This window comes from Chelon labrosus (assembly GCF_963514085.1).
Source record: "Chelon labrosus genome assembly, chromosome: 16".
Classification (NCBI taxonomy): Eukaryota; Metazoa; Chordata; class Actinopteri; order Mugiliformes; family Mugilidae; genus Chelon; species Chelon labrosus.
The window spans coordinates 19,767,803-19,785,351 of record NC_140349.1 but is presented as its reverse complement, the minus strand read 5'-3'; the positions used below and the strand labels follow the sequence as shown (position 1 = coordinate 19,785,351).

Here is a 17,549-nt window from a genome sequence, read left to right as displayed (position 1 = left end):
TTGAGTGGGCTTTATGCAGTGGCTGACAGAAGAGTAACAGCAACAACGCAGTCATACACGTCATCCTTCGTTCTACCTTCTGTTCGCTTCTCTCTCTTTTTCTGCCTCTACCCGGCCGGGTAGAGGCAGGTACAGAATGTGTACAGATTTGAACTATTACTTTAAGCACAACCAGGCTTCTGTGTTCTTCCAGTATTACAAAAACTGCTTAACTATGAGCTGCCACAATGAAATGTGGTTTACTTCTCCATATGTCCGTGTATTGTTCAAACAAAATCCAGAAAACTGTGCTGCCTCAACAACATATGGGGTATGGAAAAGGTAAACAAGAAATAAAAATGGAGCCATGGACTCAATGAGTTACCTGGGGGATACAACTCTAGTCCTGTGTGTTTTATGAAATGTCCAATTTGCTATGAGTAGCTCCTGTTTTCAGTGGCTGCACAGATGTCTCCCTCGTAGCCCCTATTCAACTCTCCCTCTTCTACTCACAGGAAACTGGGTTAAAAGTCTATGCTGAGCGTTTAAGCCCTGCATTAAGTAATCTGGATCACATTTTAATACCACCTCCCTGCCATCCCCAACAACTTGCTGCAGAGAGTCAAAGACACTATCTGGTGGTTGTTAATTAGAAAGTGTGGTTACACATCACATTAATAGCCCCCCGGCTGCAGATTACAGTGTTATGAGCACCATTATGCCGTAGCAGTTTATAATACTGCTAACCAGAATTCAGCAGAGGCCACTGATCACACCTCAGCCCCACCCAGCCCATATTCATTTGCGCCTCCAGTCAGGCAGCAGCAGCCTTTGTTTGAGGAAACTCATAGGGTAGATGTGGAAGATGAAAAGAGCTGCAGTTGATTTATATACATACTATTTCTTCTGCTGGATAGTGGGGAATAACTTGGAAATTCCCCAAACCTTGCGGAATTACAGTGTCAGTCTCAACAAATGGACCAAACTTATGGTTTTACTTTATAAAGAGGCTGAGGTTTTCTTTTAATCTCCTCTTTCAACAGGTTTTCTCTTTGTGGCAATACTTGTTGCCGCACCTATTCGTCTTTTTGAGGGTGTAAGAAAGAAGATGAATAAATGTGTGCCTCTAAATTTCATGCCATTTACCAAGTAATAACAGAGATTCTTTTAGGTAGGAGTTGAACGTGAGGAGAAGGCACTGCATATAATACAGCTGTCAGTTACTGTCTGCAACCATACTCTCTACCGCCACATAGTTTTTGAAGTTTTGGAAAACGTTTGATTAATTTTTTTCAAGCACAGTATCCCTATGAATTACATTCCCACTGGACGAGTAACATACATTCACTTGCCAGTTCATTAGGCACACTAGGGAAAACTAATGCATTGTCATCCATGACTGTTCTCATGTGTCAGAAAGGTGGTAGTTCAACTGGATGATCATTTTGGAGGATGCAGTTTGTGTGTCTGTTAAACTGGACTGAACTAAACACCAAATTGTTTCTGTCATTTACTGTGTCCCATAGCCCACTGACTAAAATTCTGGTTGTCACAATACAATTTAGTAGTACTACAATCCACATCCTCCAGAAAGAAAAGTTAAAGCTCTCTCGGTTAAATGCTTGAATACCATAACCTTCACAAAGAAAAGATTTAGTCCAGGACTGTTATACTAGAATGCATTCCTTTTTCTCTAGTGGACTTAATGAACAGGCAAGTGAGTGTATGTGCTGTATAATGTGCTTTCATCCAAAATAATGCATAGTTTTGAGAATAGGTTCATGGTTGAGTCTGCATGTTAATAATAAGAGCACAGGATATATTAAAGCTCAATCTTTCTGTAACCTTCACCAAACATTTCAAACACTATAACAAGACTTCGCCCACCGACTGGGTCAATGTATGCTTAGTTACAGCAATGTCTAGCTGGCATTCACTCCGAGGTATAGTTTCTCAGAAGTACTTCTTAAAATGTACAATTTCAACCTCGTCAACAATCATTGACGATGATTCTTTGGTTTGTATGTTAGCATGATGAGGTTTTCCAAAAAAATGTACCAAAAAACAATACATGGAGTATTTTTGAAAGAAAGAAACAACTTTTCTTTTACTTACCTGACTGGATGTGATCGTTGACACTGTATTCTCAGCTGATCGTAATGCCTTCAACAACATTTGTGTCAGGAAAGCCATTGCTGGAGAAAAAACACCTGAAAGCAGTAATATGACGTTTGGATTTTGGTGTGATTATGTAGTGAACCTTTTAGTGTTGCGGGTGGCCAACTTTCAGATAAGTGCGGCAGACTGATCTAGAATCGGCATCTCACAGTTACACCTGTGGAACCGAGCGGGAAGAATTTAAAACAGAAAAAAAGCAAAAGACAAATACAAAGTGACGGTCACACACTTTGTTATACTCAGTCAAATCCCATGGGTTTCTTCTGTTGGTGAATAGGACTGGATATCTATGCACGAGTATGTGTGGCTTGTTTCATTATCTAATCTTAAAGGAGCTACAGAAATGGAGCCAACTATTAACTCATGTGTGTCTGTGTTCCAGTGTTGGTGGAGCGATCCTCTGAGTCGAGCCGGCTGACACTTTAAACTCCACCGCCATGCATCTCTGGAGTGCTGATGAGGTGGTACCACGTCTGCTCCAGGCACATTAACCGCAGCCAGGGGGTCGCCCGATGGCCTCCCAGCCTCTCCACACCTCAGCTCGCTCAGTGCTCAGCGCGCCCTCCGCCCGTCGCTGTGATGAAGACCGCCAGCCGCGCCCAGCCGCGCGGCAGTCCTCCGCTGGTCCAGATGAGGCGCTACACGCCGGGGGTCTACCCCTTCCTTTTCCCCTCCGTCATCAGCTCCCTGCCTCAGCTGCCGCCGCCATCGCCTCAGAGACTGCAGATCCAGCAGCCGTCCAGCAGTGGCAGCACACCATCCCCTGTTGGTGAGTTCTGCTAAGCTTCCATTCACACTCTGCTGTAAATGTGTACCTGACTGATTGAATGCAAAAAGTGGTCAGCAAGGTCGCCTATGACTTTGAATGGGATGCAAAGTGGGTCCTAAATCTTCAAAGTGGAGGATTGGTAACACAGTATAGTCTGTTTTAGTCTTTAAAACACTTGTGAGGTGTTGACTGAAAAGCGCTTTTAGTCTTCAGAGGTCCATTTAGATTGAGAAGACTATTGTAGCTGCAAACTAAAATCTTAAGATATCACAGTTGAGAGTTGAGGCTAATCAGACAGAACATGACAGCAGGAGCCCAGACAACGGCGAATAATCTAGACAGCTGCACAGCCACGGAATCATTTCTTCACTGTAAGTGGCCCTTGGTGTTTCCCACCGCTGCAGAAATATGTCGACACACTCTCTTTTTTTCTGTTGCCTAAGACCGAGTTCTGCTGTTTTCAGCTTTTAGCTACACATATCTCCTCCCCCTCGTTCTCTCCTTCTTTTGTTCCACCTCTACCTAAAAAAAAAACAAAAAAAAACTGCTCCGACATGAAAACCAGCAGGCGGGTTCACCCACGGGGGGATTCTTCTCCAGCGAGGCGCTCAGGTGTGCGACTCCTTGTGCTGACGAACTCTGAAGTGTAAATAGACTCAACACTGAGATTCGGGCAAATTCAGAGGTTTTATACCTGTTAATTTGACTGGAGAGGATCAGTGAGTGTGTGACAAACAGTTTTGTGGCTATAAATAGTTGCAATGCACGCTCTGCATTCTTGTCTCAATCTGGATAATGGTCTGCGTTACATTTAAAGAAAATTTAACAAATAATATAAACCCCCAAATAGCTGCACCCCAAATAGTGCATTTAGTTTGTACAGTACACTCAACATTTCACTCGTGTTTAGATCATGACTTACAGTCAAAGCTATTTCACATTAGGTGTCTAGAGCTGCTCCAAAAGCTTCTACCAGTGTTGTTTGAAATGACGCATGTTGAGTTCTGATTTGAATCATTGCCCTGTTGTAGAGCCCAGCCTCTTTTCACTGTCTTGACTGAGTGCAGGACACACAATACCCAATATTTAGTGGAATCCATCCTTCTCTCCATCAACGCAGTGTTTCCGTGTCACCGACTGCAACGCCTCCTTGGCAGAATGTTTCCACCTTAATGCTGAAGATCTTTTGTATAGTCCATTTCCTCTAAATCAGCGCTTCTTATTTTTCCCCAAGCATACCTTTGGTGACTGTAGCCAAAGATGTACAGATGAGCTTCCTCTGACCAGCGCACTTGTTTTCGAAACTATCTGGCTGAACCAGATGTTACTTTGTAGACTTCAAACTTTTGACATTTGTGATGACTTAGACTTGGATGCACTTTGTTGATCCATAAGCGAAATTGCTTGGTCACAGTAGCTCAGTTGCACATAAAAAAAACAAAAAAACACTCTTAAAATCGGCATAAGACAATAAAAATAAAAACAATAGTATAAGCCAAAAAAATATGAGATTTGCACGTGTACAAAGTTACGAAAAAATAGAAATAGAAGTGTATATATACTATAAACATGGAGGGAAAAATGCTATAATATGGGCGGAAAAGCACTGACATGAATTAGATGGAGTTATCTGTTACAGAAAGGTGAGTTGTTGTACGGCTGGATTGTGTATGGGGTGAATGAAAAGGGCTCCTTCTGATGACTCATCCATGTAGATCCTGTTTGTGCATCGGTGCTGCAAATTAAAGCACTTTTACATCTTTCCGTAACCTTCCCCTGCTTTTCAGGCCTCGGTTAGCTCCATTTCAGGTCGAAGATCAGCTTATCACGTTCTGAGATGTTGCCAGGTAGAAGTGGCTGCCTAGACTTTCGCCAACAAGGACATGGATGTCAGTCAGAGAGACAAATGACTGTAAATAAAGCTATAGAAAAACAATGTCTAAGTAGATTTAGTTTAAAAATACCACAAAGTTCCTGTGTAAAGAAGATGAAAAGAATATCAGTGCATTAATATAATCTCGCCTTACTGACTGATGCAGGACAGGGCGAAATATGAAATATGCAGCAGCATAAAAATATAGAAAAAAAATAACAGCAATAACAAAAAAGTACATAAAACGAGAACAGATGTGGTCTCCGCCTTGATCATCCTTTGGTGTGAGCAACAAACTAAAGCCGACTCTGTATTATTTACAACATTAGAGACAAAGAGACAAAAGAATAAATTCACGTCTGTCTGCTACAGATATGAACATGTCTGAACTTTGAACATTAATAAATCAAAACAGACAAAACAAACAGTAAGGTAATGAGCACCGCTGCTGAGTGTTATTCACACAAATGACTCCCGCCGCAGTCTCCCAGGGGGACGTACTCAAACACGCGCTGTTTTGGGTCAGCGGTCCGGTTTCGCTCTGCCTGCCGCCTTCTACCTCCGCTGGGGGATTCACAAAGGAAGCTGAACTCCGCTGCATACATCACTCGCCTCCTGGGAACCCCAGCGGCCCAGTCAACTACACATGTGTGAGTGTGTGCGTGCACGAGAGACGGAAAGCAGAAATAAAGACAAAAGAGATATTATAATCAAGCACACGCATTAACACATTTATTCAGAATTTTCCTCTCACATTTCAGTTCAAAAGACTGGGGTTTTCGTGGGCTGGTGCTTGTGCCTTGTTTGATTCTTTTCTGTTGTTTGGACTGAATTTGTGAAGCCTTTTATATCGAAGGTCTATTGAAAATCTACTGTGACCCTGAGGCTTAGTGCAGTGCAGCTTGCACCGCCTCAAATAGACAAAACATGAGCAAAAAATTATGAATGGGATGATTTACTAACAGACTATGTCCCAGTTACTTTTTCCTGAAACCTCTCACTCCTTCACCACACACACTGGTATATCTGATGGCCTTAATAGCAAAAAAAAGATGGTAGCCTAAAAAATATGAGCAGCACTTAGCTCATGCTTTTGTCCCCAGTTCGCTCCATCTTATAAAAGATCGTGTTTGTGAACATGCCTCATAGCAAGAAGGTTCTGGGTTCAAATCCATCAGCCGACTGGGGCCTTTCTGTGTGGAGTTTGCATGTTCTCCCTGTGTCTGTGTCGGTTCTCTCCGGGTACTCCAGCTTCCTCCCACCATCCAAAGACATGCTCGTTAGGTTCATTGGTGATTCTAAATTGGCCGTAGGTATGAGTGTGAAGGGTTGTCTGTCTCTCTGTGTTAGCCCTGAGATAGACCAGGGTGTACCCCGCCTCTTGTCCGATGAGAGCTAGGATAGGCTCCAGCACCCCTGTGACCCTCCAGAGGACAAGCTGTTACAGAAAATGAATGAATGAATGTTTTTCAGCATTTTGACACCAGCCCATTTTCAGCGACGTCTCTAATTTGTAGTTAAAAAGATGAAACTTTTCAAACACAGCAGTTGATTCCACATTTTGTTCCCTTTGCTGATGAAACCTGTTAAACAATACGACAAAATGCAGTGAGGAAAGATACGCCTGCATTCAGTTTCTGTTCTCACAGAGCTCTTTGGTTTCCGCCCTGTCATGACGCTCTCATCAGTAATCAAAATGAGCGGGAAGTGCTGCTCAATTTCTGGAAAAATATCCAAGTTTATCACTGCCCAAAGCCCCCCCCCCCATCCCCTACCTACATTCAGGTTTGGATACTTTGGCAGTGAACATCCATATGAAAGCCTGCTACTTTTGTCAAATACTGTATGTTCAGTCATAACAACCCCTCATTACTTTGACAGAAACGTACAGGGTTCACAGTTACAGCAATTTAGTTGTTTAGAAACATCAGTCATGGTTGGCTGATGTCGATAGGTGAATGAAATGAGGATGACCTGTTCTCAGCACTAATTACAGCCAATGCTCCATTAAAGATTGGGTCACAGTACCCTTTTTGGCAGTGGGTGATGTTAACCCAGTGTTATGCCTGTGCATAACACTGGGTTAACATCACCCACTAACTGAGCACAATAGTCTGCATCTTATCTATCGGTAGGAGAGTACTGTTACCCATGGCACAAAATAATAAAAATAGAAGCTCTGCATTTTCTTAGTGGAGCTGTTTATTGAAGGCCAGTAAAATCAAGTTAAAGCACAGTATTTGCCACTGGATCCAACACTGGCATCATTTCCAGATTCATAACCAGCACAGAAAAGCGTCACCTAAGCATGTCAAGGAGTTGGTAATGGATCCTGTCACTCACACACTTCCGACCTCTCCCCATCTGTCGCTCCCCCTCCCTGTACTCTCTTTCCGCCTGGCCTTGGGGGGGATAGGGGGGATGGGGGGGAGGGGATACCTGTACTTCCAACCTGTCAGTGTCCTACCTGCTTACGACCCCAACAGATTATCAAAGCCTTCATCTGGCAGGGGAACGTCGACATGCTCCTCGTCTCATCCCGAGATGCTTACGGAAACATTCCCGGCCCATCACCCGGGAAATGCCTTTTTCTTTCTGAAAGCATCAGGCCTCCAGCGACCTGTCAACTGTGATAAGGAGGCAGGTATCTAAGGCTAGAGCATTAATGTTGTTGAGGTAAACTTGCAGTACAGCTACACTGCAGTAAGATGCTATACTACTCTAGTGTGACGGGATTTAAGCTTTAAATCTAAGGGGTCCATTTACATCTATCTATCTATCTATCTGTCTGTCTGTCTGTCTATCTATCTATCTATCTCAAAAAATACTTTGTGGTGTCAAGTAGTATGTAGTTGCTGTGCAAACAGTTTCAGTCAAACTTCTACATTACTATTTCTTAAGTAATTAGTCAGTCAGTTATGTGAGTAGCATTGTTAGGATGCACATAATCCTGTGTGTGTGAATGTAGGAAAATAACATAAGAAATTACCTGCATGGATAGATGCCACTGTGAGACAATACACATATTATCGATTGATATTCAAATCACAGGCTAATTTAGTACATCTCATTCCATTCTTTAAATGGGACCCGAGTTACAAATGCCGCACATGGTGAAGTCATTACAATACAGATTTCTGCAGCACTAATTTTGTCAGTACAACAACGGAGTCATATCATACTGCTCTGTGGCATCAGTGAGTACATTCACTGATGATTTAATCTTACACCACGTTGACCTTTTTTCTTTCAAATTTAAGTGTGGTTTATACTTCTGCGGGAGGTAGACGGCGTAACCTACGCACGTAGCCTACGCACATAGCCTACGCCGGTGCGAGCCATTTATACTTGTGCGCTCGTCAGTCTGGCTCGCTCTGTAAAAACACCACCCAAACACTAGGCGGCGCTGTGTCTATTTTGCCAGTCTGGTTAATTTTTGTTTCTTTTTTTTGCTTCACATTCAACAGTGGCGACTGAAACTTTCACCGAAATTTTGCAGAAGATGTGTCGTACGAATGCCCCTGAACCTGTCATCTTTCTTCGGTGTGTTCCATATTTATTGATCCAAAACAATCAATTTGAAAATTCCGGAAGCAGCCGGAAATACTAAAGCGGAAACACGGTACTACCAAGCGGACTAATCCCAGCTCTTCCGGTCTGCGTTGTTGTGACGCATAGTTACATTTCTGGGGAGGTGCACGTCAGGCTACGGCGTTAGGGTCTGCGTAGAGTCTGGGCTGTCGGGGTAGCTATGGCGTCAAATTGACGCAGAAGCGTAAACCGTGCATTACTTTGCAGTAGCTAAAAGAGAGTAATCTGTCTCTTTCCTGATGGACATCTGTGTCAATGACAGTAACGTAACACAAAGAAAAAACCTGACATCCTCTGTTTCTCTCACCCAAATGATCTCACTTATCATTTTTTTAAAGATACTTTTTAAGATACTGTCACTCAAAGTCAACTCACCACTCCCTCCAGATTTGCCTCTACAGCTGTTAGAACAGAACTACAGGAAGATGACTCTCTACCTTATTGAGCGTGCATTCGTCTTTCACACAGCGATTGTTGCTTTCATTAAATATGCTCTCTCACAGGGGTCACCCTTTTATCTGCCACGATCTCTTACACAATATGCGCGTCACCTTTAAAGCAGCAGAGGCACTTAAAGCAGATGCGTGAGCTCGGGGAGTGGAGTCAGACAGGCTCTTTAACGCAGTTACAGAAGGATGACACCTCAAATGTCATTGTAACAAGACCCATATGCTAAATGATACGAATGCACGGACGTGCGTTTTGCATGTGGGCAGCTTTAACGCGCCGTGTACTGCTCTGAACAACACGGCACACCGTAACTAATCTTAAAAGAAACTCAGTATTGCTCTCAAACTTGGCAAACGCACACTCACACCTACACGTTCATCTGTTTTCCCCAAGATGAATCCCCTCCTCTCTCCCTTCCCCTTCCTTTGTGCGCCTCGCTCATTTCAAGTCACTGTCTGCCTGACTGCGTGTCAGTGTTTTCCTGTTGTTATTTTAGAATCCATTGCGGGATATTTAGGTCACTTGCGGTTTCCAGCCCTGGCAAATATGAATAATGCAGACTTTTCTCATTACACCATGTGCTAACCCTCTGGATTGAAAATCAATGTGCACTCAAGTGGCTGGCAAATAAATGTAGCTAACCTGCCAAGAGAAGCGAATGAGAGCAAGGACTACATCTCACAGTTTACCCTAAGGTTTAACAGCATTTCTATTTTAACAGGTTCCAAGCCTTTCCCAAATACAATATGCTTTTCATCTGCTGTCTGTGAGAGTGTGATGAGAACAAGGCTTGTGAAACGAAAGGAAAAAAAAGGAATGAAAAAGATTACTGGTCATTGACAATGCATGGAGGAATGTCTGAAAATGAGACCATTGTCTGCGCTCTATGACTGATTGAAAAAGGGGCTGGGAGTTTTTTTTACCCCCACTGTTTCCAACCTTTCAGTGCACTCCCTCCTACAGTTCAACCATAGTTCACATTGCCAGGAGTCTCCGCACCACCCGCCCCCCACCTTCTCTGTGTAGCGTTTGGAGAATCCTATGCATACATGCCGCAGCACATTCCATACATAGACTAAACCGGTGTTTACTACAAGAACTGCAGTTTGTCTCTTGCTTGGAAATGTGCCCGAGCTGCTGCAAGCAACACCAGTTACCCACTGCCATCGTACTGGCCATGGTTTCTTTTATATGATTTTTTTATGGGGGAGACCCCCCGACATCTGGCACACATCTGGAGCTCTTTAATGAGACGCTCAGTCTGCCCAACTCTTTACTCCGAGTCCACCATCAATCTGCTACTCTCTCAAGATGTCAAGAGATTTCAGCCCTCATCTCGTCTCCGACAAAAGCCAAATGATGTCGATTCATGAATGATAACAGTCTCGGAGGGGAAACATTTTGGAACGGGGTAACTCTAATTGGGGAGGGCTTCAATTTAGAAATGCATCTTATGGTATTTAATCCCCAACGCAATAAGCAACCTGTGAGCCGAGCTGTGCCGATTACAGAGCTTACTGTAGTTTATTGATATAATTTCTGAGCTTTGCACCTGCGGGCAGGCCGAGGGATTTTCTGCGCCGCGTTTGTGTCTCAGAGCCATGAGAATGAGCTTGATAGCGCAGGAGAGATTGTTGTTGGGACTGGATCCAAGCTCATTTTAGATTTCACTTTTGGAAAATAAAAAAAAAACGATTCCTTAGTACACAAACAAACGAGTACGATTCAGTTCTTAAAGTGTTGTTGGTATTTAGTCAGAGGCAGCATCCAAATGCGCATCCTAACATATGGCTTCCCCTGCCCGCAGTCACTGTTCATTCTTCATGGTAGTCTTCCATGAATCAAGAAAATGGCTCTTTTTGTGTGTTCATTAATAGGCACAACATGCGTTCATACAAAACCCCAACTATTCTTTGAAAGGACTTTGATTGAAAGCCGGTCTTTTTAACAACGGCATTCTTATTCTTGCCCTGTAGCAGCTTGTCTAGCTGTCCAGGCTCTTATTTATTACCCCTTGAAGATGAGACAATGAAAAAGCAGTTCTCAGAGCTCTGTTTGCATTGAGAGGCCCACAGTACAAAGCAGCCGGAGAGCATCTCATTGTTCGACAGGGCCAGCAGTAATGCGGCTTGCTTCAAAGATCCCTTCTTTTTTGGTGGTAGTGGGTGGTAAGGGAATGGAGGAGGAGCATCGCAACTAACCATGAGGAGTAGATTTCATCACAGGAAGGGATGCGGGGGGGAGGGGGGTGGCAGTAGAGTGGGGTGGAGCTGGCGATCCAGAAGTCAAACACAGGCCAGCGTGAACTTTCAAGTGCTAAATTTGGTTCACATTTATAGGAAGCTTTACCACACTCAGGTTTGTGGTCTGCAGAGGGTGCAAACACTCTGAAATGTGTTCGAAGCTTGAGATTTAGATAAATGATCACAGGAAGTGTATCCTGCCGTTGCGGTTATGGTTTTCATAAGAGTCTTATACGGCGATGCAAATAGAGCCTGGTAGACGCAGCAAAAAAAACGGGGGAGCGAAGTCCAGTTTTCACACTGCATTTCCCCTTCGTTTGATCTGGACTCAGAAATTGAAAAGGGGGGTAGGAAATGAGTGGTATTCTTAAGCTCCCCACAAAGAAGCTATTTAGTGTGTGTTCATGAGTTGTGTGTATGAACCTGCAATTATGAGGCACACAGCCCAAGTCTGCACTCAGAGATAAGTTGGACGGATGTTCGCTCTCATTCATAGAGAGCCAATGCGCTTTGCTCTGCTAAATGGGCTAGGGATACTCCACAACGTGCAGCCGCAACATACACACAGAGACGGAAAAACATGGGGATATCAATGAAAAGGCACACACACAGAGACACACACACATATACAGAACACACACCAATTTCTTTGTTTCTATTTCTGAAAGGAGCTTGAACAATGCTTTCCCTAGCCCCTTACGCAAACCGTGATCATCTCACTGAGTAACTACAGGAAGTGCCTTAACACTAACCCCTAATTGCAATCTTTACTTTATACTGAAAAATGGCGCCACGAGGATAACATGGCCACACAAGTTTAGTATTCCTCAAACAACTGTCCTCTGCAACAGAATAAAAATAATAATCACACACACACAGTGCATATAAGCAATGTGTACACACTCAAGCCTTTATTTGTAATTTTCATGTCATTTCCAGCCTGTCCTACCTATAAAGGTTGTGTGCCTTTGCAATTGTCCTTAGCAATTACATTTCTGTTGTGCTCACTTTCAATTGTAGCTAAAATAAAGTGGTTTAGATAATCGGGCTACGCTTCTACTTTTGTGATCCTCTAACCTTGCTCCATTGGATATTTGCCGAGTTTGGCATACGGTGGTATAATACCAGATAAAAACTATGTTCAAAGCCACAAAACCAAACAAATAAAGTTGTGAAGGCTACTTAATATGCCATAATGTCCAGTGCTGATGTTCCTGAGGTTATTTCATTCTGAAACGTCGGCTAGGGTAAGATAAATTATATCCCATGCACCCTGGGTGGTGTTCTTTAGCAATGAGTGCTGGTGATATTCCTCAGCAAAATAACAATTAATTGTGTGTGATTCGGCTGACGAAACTATTGTTGCAATTACTGAAAAGGGTCATCTTTTTCTATTAACTGTTGGGATGCTAATGGGAACCTGTGGCCTCTGGAACGGATGTTGTGCCACAAACAAATTCACCGCCCACGCAAGCACGCGCTCCTTACTGGATGAGACTATTGTGCGACACATCCATCCAATATAAACACATTTCACCAGAATCCTGTGTTGGATTAACTGGAATTAGCCTCTAGTGTTGATTTATGTGCACTACCGCTGGCAACCAAACAAGTAAACAGAGATCATATGGCCGTGGACGTTTGGAGGAATGAGAGGGGGCCAGTTCCCACAAACACTCTGAGCCCTGCTTTCTCTATTGTGATCTGTCATGCTGTGGCCTAAACACTGAGCGCTTGTGTTTGAGGTGCGTCTGTCTCAGCTGAACCTTTTGTGTAGCCGGGGCGCTATATTTAGCCTCTGGTCACAACTTAGATCCCAGCTCATCAATTACATTAGACTGAGTGCATTCTTCTAGCATGTGGCTACCAGAGGAATGGATGTTGGTGCAGCAGTAGAGTGAAGAAAAGATAGCAATGTTAGGAGAGTACGGCCATCACATAGAGGCTGCTTTCTTCAGTCCTCTGTCCATTTTCTACTTGGCTGCCGGTTCCTGGCCTCCACCAGCACGCACAATCCATGAACAGATCCCTCTAATCGAGTGAGTTTGTCTTGGGGAGAGGCCAGCAGACTTTGGAGCCTTTTTTTCTGGGGTTGGGGGTTTGAGAGCTTGAACAAAAGGTTGTTTCTGTGTGGAAGCTGTTCCCTCATAGAGGGAGCCTGGTTCACTGTGTCTGTTTGTTCCGATGCAGGCAGGCAGGCTTTGAAAGGCGTTAAGCCACGTACTCCTGGGTCCGGCAGGACAGCGTCAGAGGCACTGGAGAGCTCCAGTGACTGATTAACAACCGCTGGATGTATGGAGCTAAGGCAGGGAACAGAGAGACAAAAGACGAGCTGAGAATAAATAACCCAGTGACAAATTGATGGTTTCAACATTGTACTCCACTGGTTCAGCATCATTTAAAAAAGACATTAAATGATTTCAATGACAGACAAGGAAATGGACAACCACGGAATGATGTATTGACTGAATACTGATAGATTTTTCATGGTTAAGAACTTTTGTAATTTGTATACGTCAGGCCAGTCTCACAGAGGAATAAGAAACATTACCGGTCCTTGACAGTCTTTCTTTCCTTTCATGGGACTAAATACTGATCTTGTTCATGCTGTCATTTTAAAACCAAGCTTTTGCTCACTTTTCCACTTTCAAGTAAAAATGTTCATTTATAAAGGTCAGATAGAGAGTGTCAGCCTCTGGTGACATAGGAGATAATACTGGTTAGGGCTAGGGCTCTAGGAGAGGTTGTCTACTTTTGACTTCTTAAAAGAAGAACTTTTTGTGAAGAGCAATTCATATAAGATGAGTGATTTTTTCATCCTGTTTTCAATCATTTTCATTTTCAGGTCTTTTGCCGGTCACGTAAAGACAGCTGAACCTGTAAAAATCTGATAGAAATCACAGTTGAACTCTTAAAACCTAATAAATTGGTCTGGAAGCCAAACCAACTTCCCCGCCTACAAATTTTTTGCGGCAGAAGCTTGGTCTGGAATTCCTCCACTGGGAGCTAATTATGCTCTGGCAGTGATCTACGAGGCCAATCAAATCATTTGGGCGGGCATGTGGTGATGGACAGATGAGTAACAGTTGACTTGAAGTTGTCTGAATCTGAGGGGCTGCCGTCGGAGAAGCGAGCAGTTTGGAGTCCGCCATCACATCTGTAAATACATATATGATAGCGGACAGCAAGATATTAACAGGGAAGTCATTTTAAAGGAAGGCCGGTTAACTGTGATTAAGGAATTTGTCGGGAATTCCTCAATCACTTAACGCATTCTTCGTTGCTCTCTGGTTGCAGGGCTGTGCAATTTTGTGCAGAGGTATTTTTTTCTCGGTGGCTGAAAATGCGACCCATAATGAAATCCAAATGGAGTGTTACCAGACTCATATTGTGATAAGAATGAAGTCTGGCTACATTAGACGACTAGCACGTTGCCTTTGACTTGAAAATACAGTTCCCAAACAAAGAGATTAACTTTAATGATAAAAACCGTATGTACTTTTTTCCCCTCTCCCTCTTAATCATCTTGACCTCTATCTTTACAGAGAAAGGCTTGGTCTAATACACTTATCAATCAATCATTGACTGAATTTAAAATTACGTTGATTAAAAGACTAGGAACACAAACCTAATGGTGAACCAAGAGAGAGGAAGAAGAAGTAATGGATTTTACAAGGAACCAGACAGATGAAGAACGCGTGCAGCAGAGGAAAGGTTCAGTATCGGGGGGGGGATGTTAACCATCCTTTGGGCAGGACTCTACTCCGGGTCACTGTTGGCCCTCAGGAAGGCCCTACTGCATTCCTGTCCTCTGGGTGACCCCTCCTATAGGGCCGCAAGACTTATTGGAGTAATCAGGCCCTGTCAGCACCTTGGTTATGCTGCATGGACTCAATTCAGTAAATGTGAATTGGACGTGTAATAGCACCTGATGAAAAGTAAGTTTGTTTGCACTGAAAGGAGTCCCTCAGAATTTTTCCTTTCTGTCCACTGTTTTCTTTTTTTTTTAATATATATACTGTGTTTTCTTTCTCCCCTTTGACCCTCTGTTTGTATCAGGAATGGGAAACTAAATGTACAAGGAAAGTCCGAGACCAAAGCCCAGTTACATAAAAAAAAGAAATGTAGATTAGGACCAAGTGTCATATGTGTGCAAAAGTGTAAAGAAGGGTATTCAACGAGGAGAAAAAGGGGTAACAACATTTTTATGCTGGAAATACTGATAAAGATATAAGGTAGTCCGCAAGTCCGTTCACCTGTCAATGCTCCCAACACTCTCTAGCAAATTTTGGTAACGCACGTTTATGCTATCCAGTTAGTCTTTTTCATTTTGCACACTCTTCTTGGGCCATCCCGAGGATACATTGTTACCTCTGTATGTACTGTATGCGTAGCTCTAACAGATACATTAGAAAGAAGCAGCGTGTTGCACGACACCATGAATGAATGTTTTATGTGACTTTCCAGGAACTCCAGTTTTATCTTTAGTCATTTTGATCATGAGGTTCACAGAGCCTCGGGCTGAACGTACACTTTTTTTTGTTCACGTTGAAACATTTTAGCATATTAATTTTCGCTATCATTCGCTTCATTTTTCTGCAAGCTTGCATCCGCTGTGTGCACAGTGACACCTCTTTCCGTTCAGTTCGCTACCCATTTGCAGTGAACACACCTTAACGTTGCCTTAGCTTAAAACATGCATCCTCTGGGTGCCGTTTCCACTTTTACTTTTTCAAGTGACAGTAGAATAGCTGCAGCACGACAGCTACCTGGATCTGATCAGCCACACTGCTACCGTGCATGGCATGTGTAGTCTAGTACACAATCAATATAGACTTTAAGCCTAAAATATGTTCTGAGCTGCAGTGGTGCGTGTAAAGTTCGACCTGCTACATGGCCACTGAAGACAGTATGTGGGTCTGATGGCATGAAAATGTACCTCTGGTGTAGAGCATTAGACTTTTACGTGTTCTTAAATATATGTTACATATAATTTAAACAGTCAATTTATTCTTTATAACATCAGTGGGACATGGTCTTCATTTGTGTGTTTGCAATTACAAGAACCACTCACAGCATGGGTTAGCATTATGGAGACTTAATCAACATATGAGCGTGTGAGATCAGATTTTATATAAGAGGATGTTAAATACAAACAAACAAATGAAGTAATAATTAACACTGAGTCTGCATAATACTGTATGTCTTTGCCTGTTGGGTCATGACTATATAGACTATGTTTGCTGTTTTGTTACTGTACTGTGATGCTCTGGATTTATTTTCCTCAGACACATGGGGAGAAAACAGCAAAACACGAGCTCGGCTGAAAAGTATTGATTTTCTGGCACCGCCCTGCTTAGATTAAGAAATGCCAATACGAGGATTCCACCCCGACTTTCTGGTTCATGTTGAGTTCACTTGTCATTTTCTATAATTCTGACAAAATCAAGATGCTTAACCGTGATGTAGTTAGCCATGCTGGGCCGCCCTTGGGCTTTCTGATTAAATTAGGCGTCTGTGTTCCGCCATTTGGTACCAGCCTGAAGTATTCCCAACACTTAATGGGGGCAGAAGTTATTTGCTGTTTAAAGAGGGGATTTGAAAACATGAACAATACTGCTGTTCATAAATCCAGCAATTAGGAGTCTCCCAGCTTTCTTACAGTTACAGTAAACTGTTTACTTGTCCTCACATGGCATGCTGTGACTGTCTGTGCACACAATGCATCAGCAGTTTTTATATGGGATTTAGATTCTTAAGCCATTTATGTTACAACCTGGATTGAGGGCTGCAATATGGAGGGGAAACATGACAACAGAGCTACAGAACAAAATATTTGTTTCGATATACTATAGTAAAAAAATAAAAAAAATAAAAAAAAAAAAGACAAAGAAGCTCCGGATGTCATGTGGTGAGCTACTGCAGTCAAAGAGTGGTGTCTCCTCAGATCATTCCAGCTGTGCCCTTTGTGGCTGGTTAAACTGATCAAGCCCATGCACCAGCAAAAGACACTTACATTGCTTACAACCCCAAAAAATAAGCAAAGCCCCTCTGCAATTTTGTTCCTTAAATGCGTCAGACCCAGAACACAGAACAAGACGAAAGGGAAAGCCAAGGAAACAGCTGTGCCGTTGCCATAGATCAAGGCTGTTATGCCAATCCCCTATTACCCAATGAGGCAACATGTATGCAACACCCTGGTCCTAATAAACCTCATCTCCTGGATAGTCACAGATGTACTTCCTAAGCATACTCCCACATGCGTCAAGACTTAACGCTCTGTTGGGCTCCCTGTTGGTAAGATGTGCCCAAAATATAAGTGCATGGATGCCCTACACTTGAGGATTTTACACAAATTGCTACACTGAAGACAAATCCCACACAAAAAGTGGAGCCCAACAGATTCAAACCAAGTACCTGCATCCTGTCTAATTGGGATTCTTTATAGTCAAGTTTATTTTTAAGG

The 17,549-nt window shown here is 43.0% G+C and overlaps 1 protein-coding gene across 1 annotated transcript in view; it reads left to right on the top strand.

The window, feature by feature from the left end:
• Window positions 1–2,393: 2,393 nt before the first annotated feature.
• Window positions 2,394–17,549, top strand: part of LOC311501297 (retinoic acid receptor beta-like) — a gene marked incomplete at its 3' end in the record, with an annotated part of 103,220 nt that continues 88,064 nt past the window's right edge. The window contains exon 1 of the mRNA XM_084563022.1: window positions 2,394–2,926. Within this exon, the coding sequence (XP_084419148.1) occupies window positions 2,614–2,926 (313 nt within the window). The 5' untranslated portion in view covers window positions 2,394–2,613. The remainder of the gene's footprint in view (window positions 2,927–17,549) is intronic.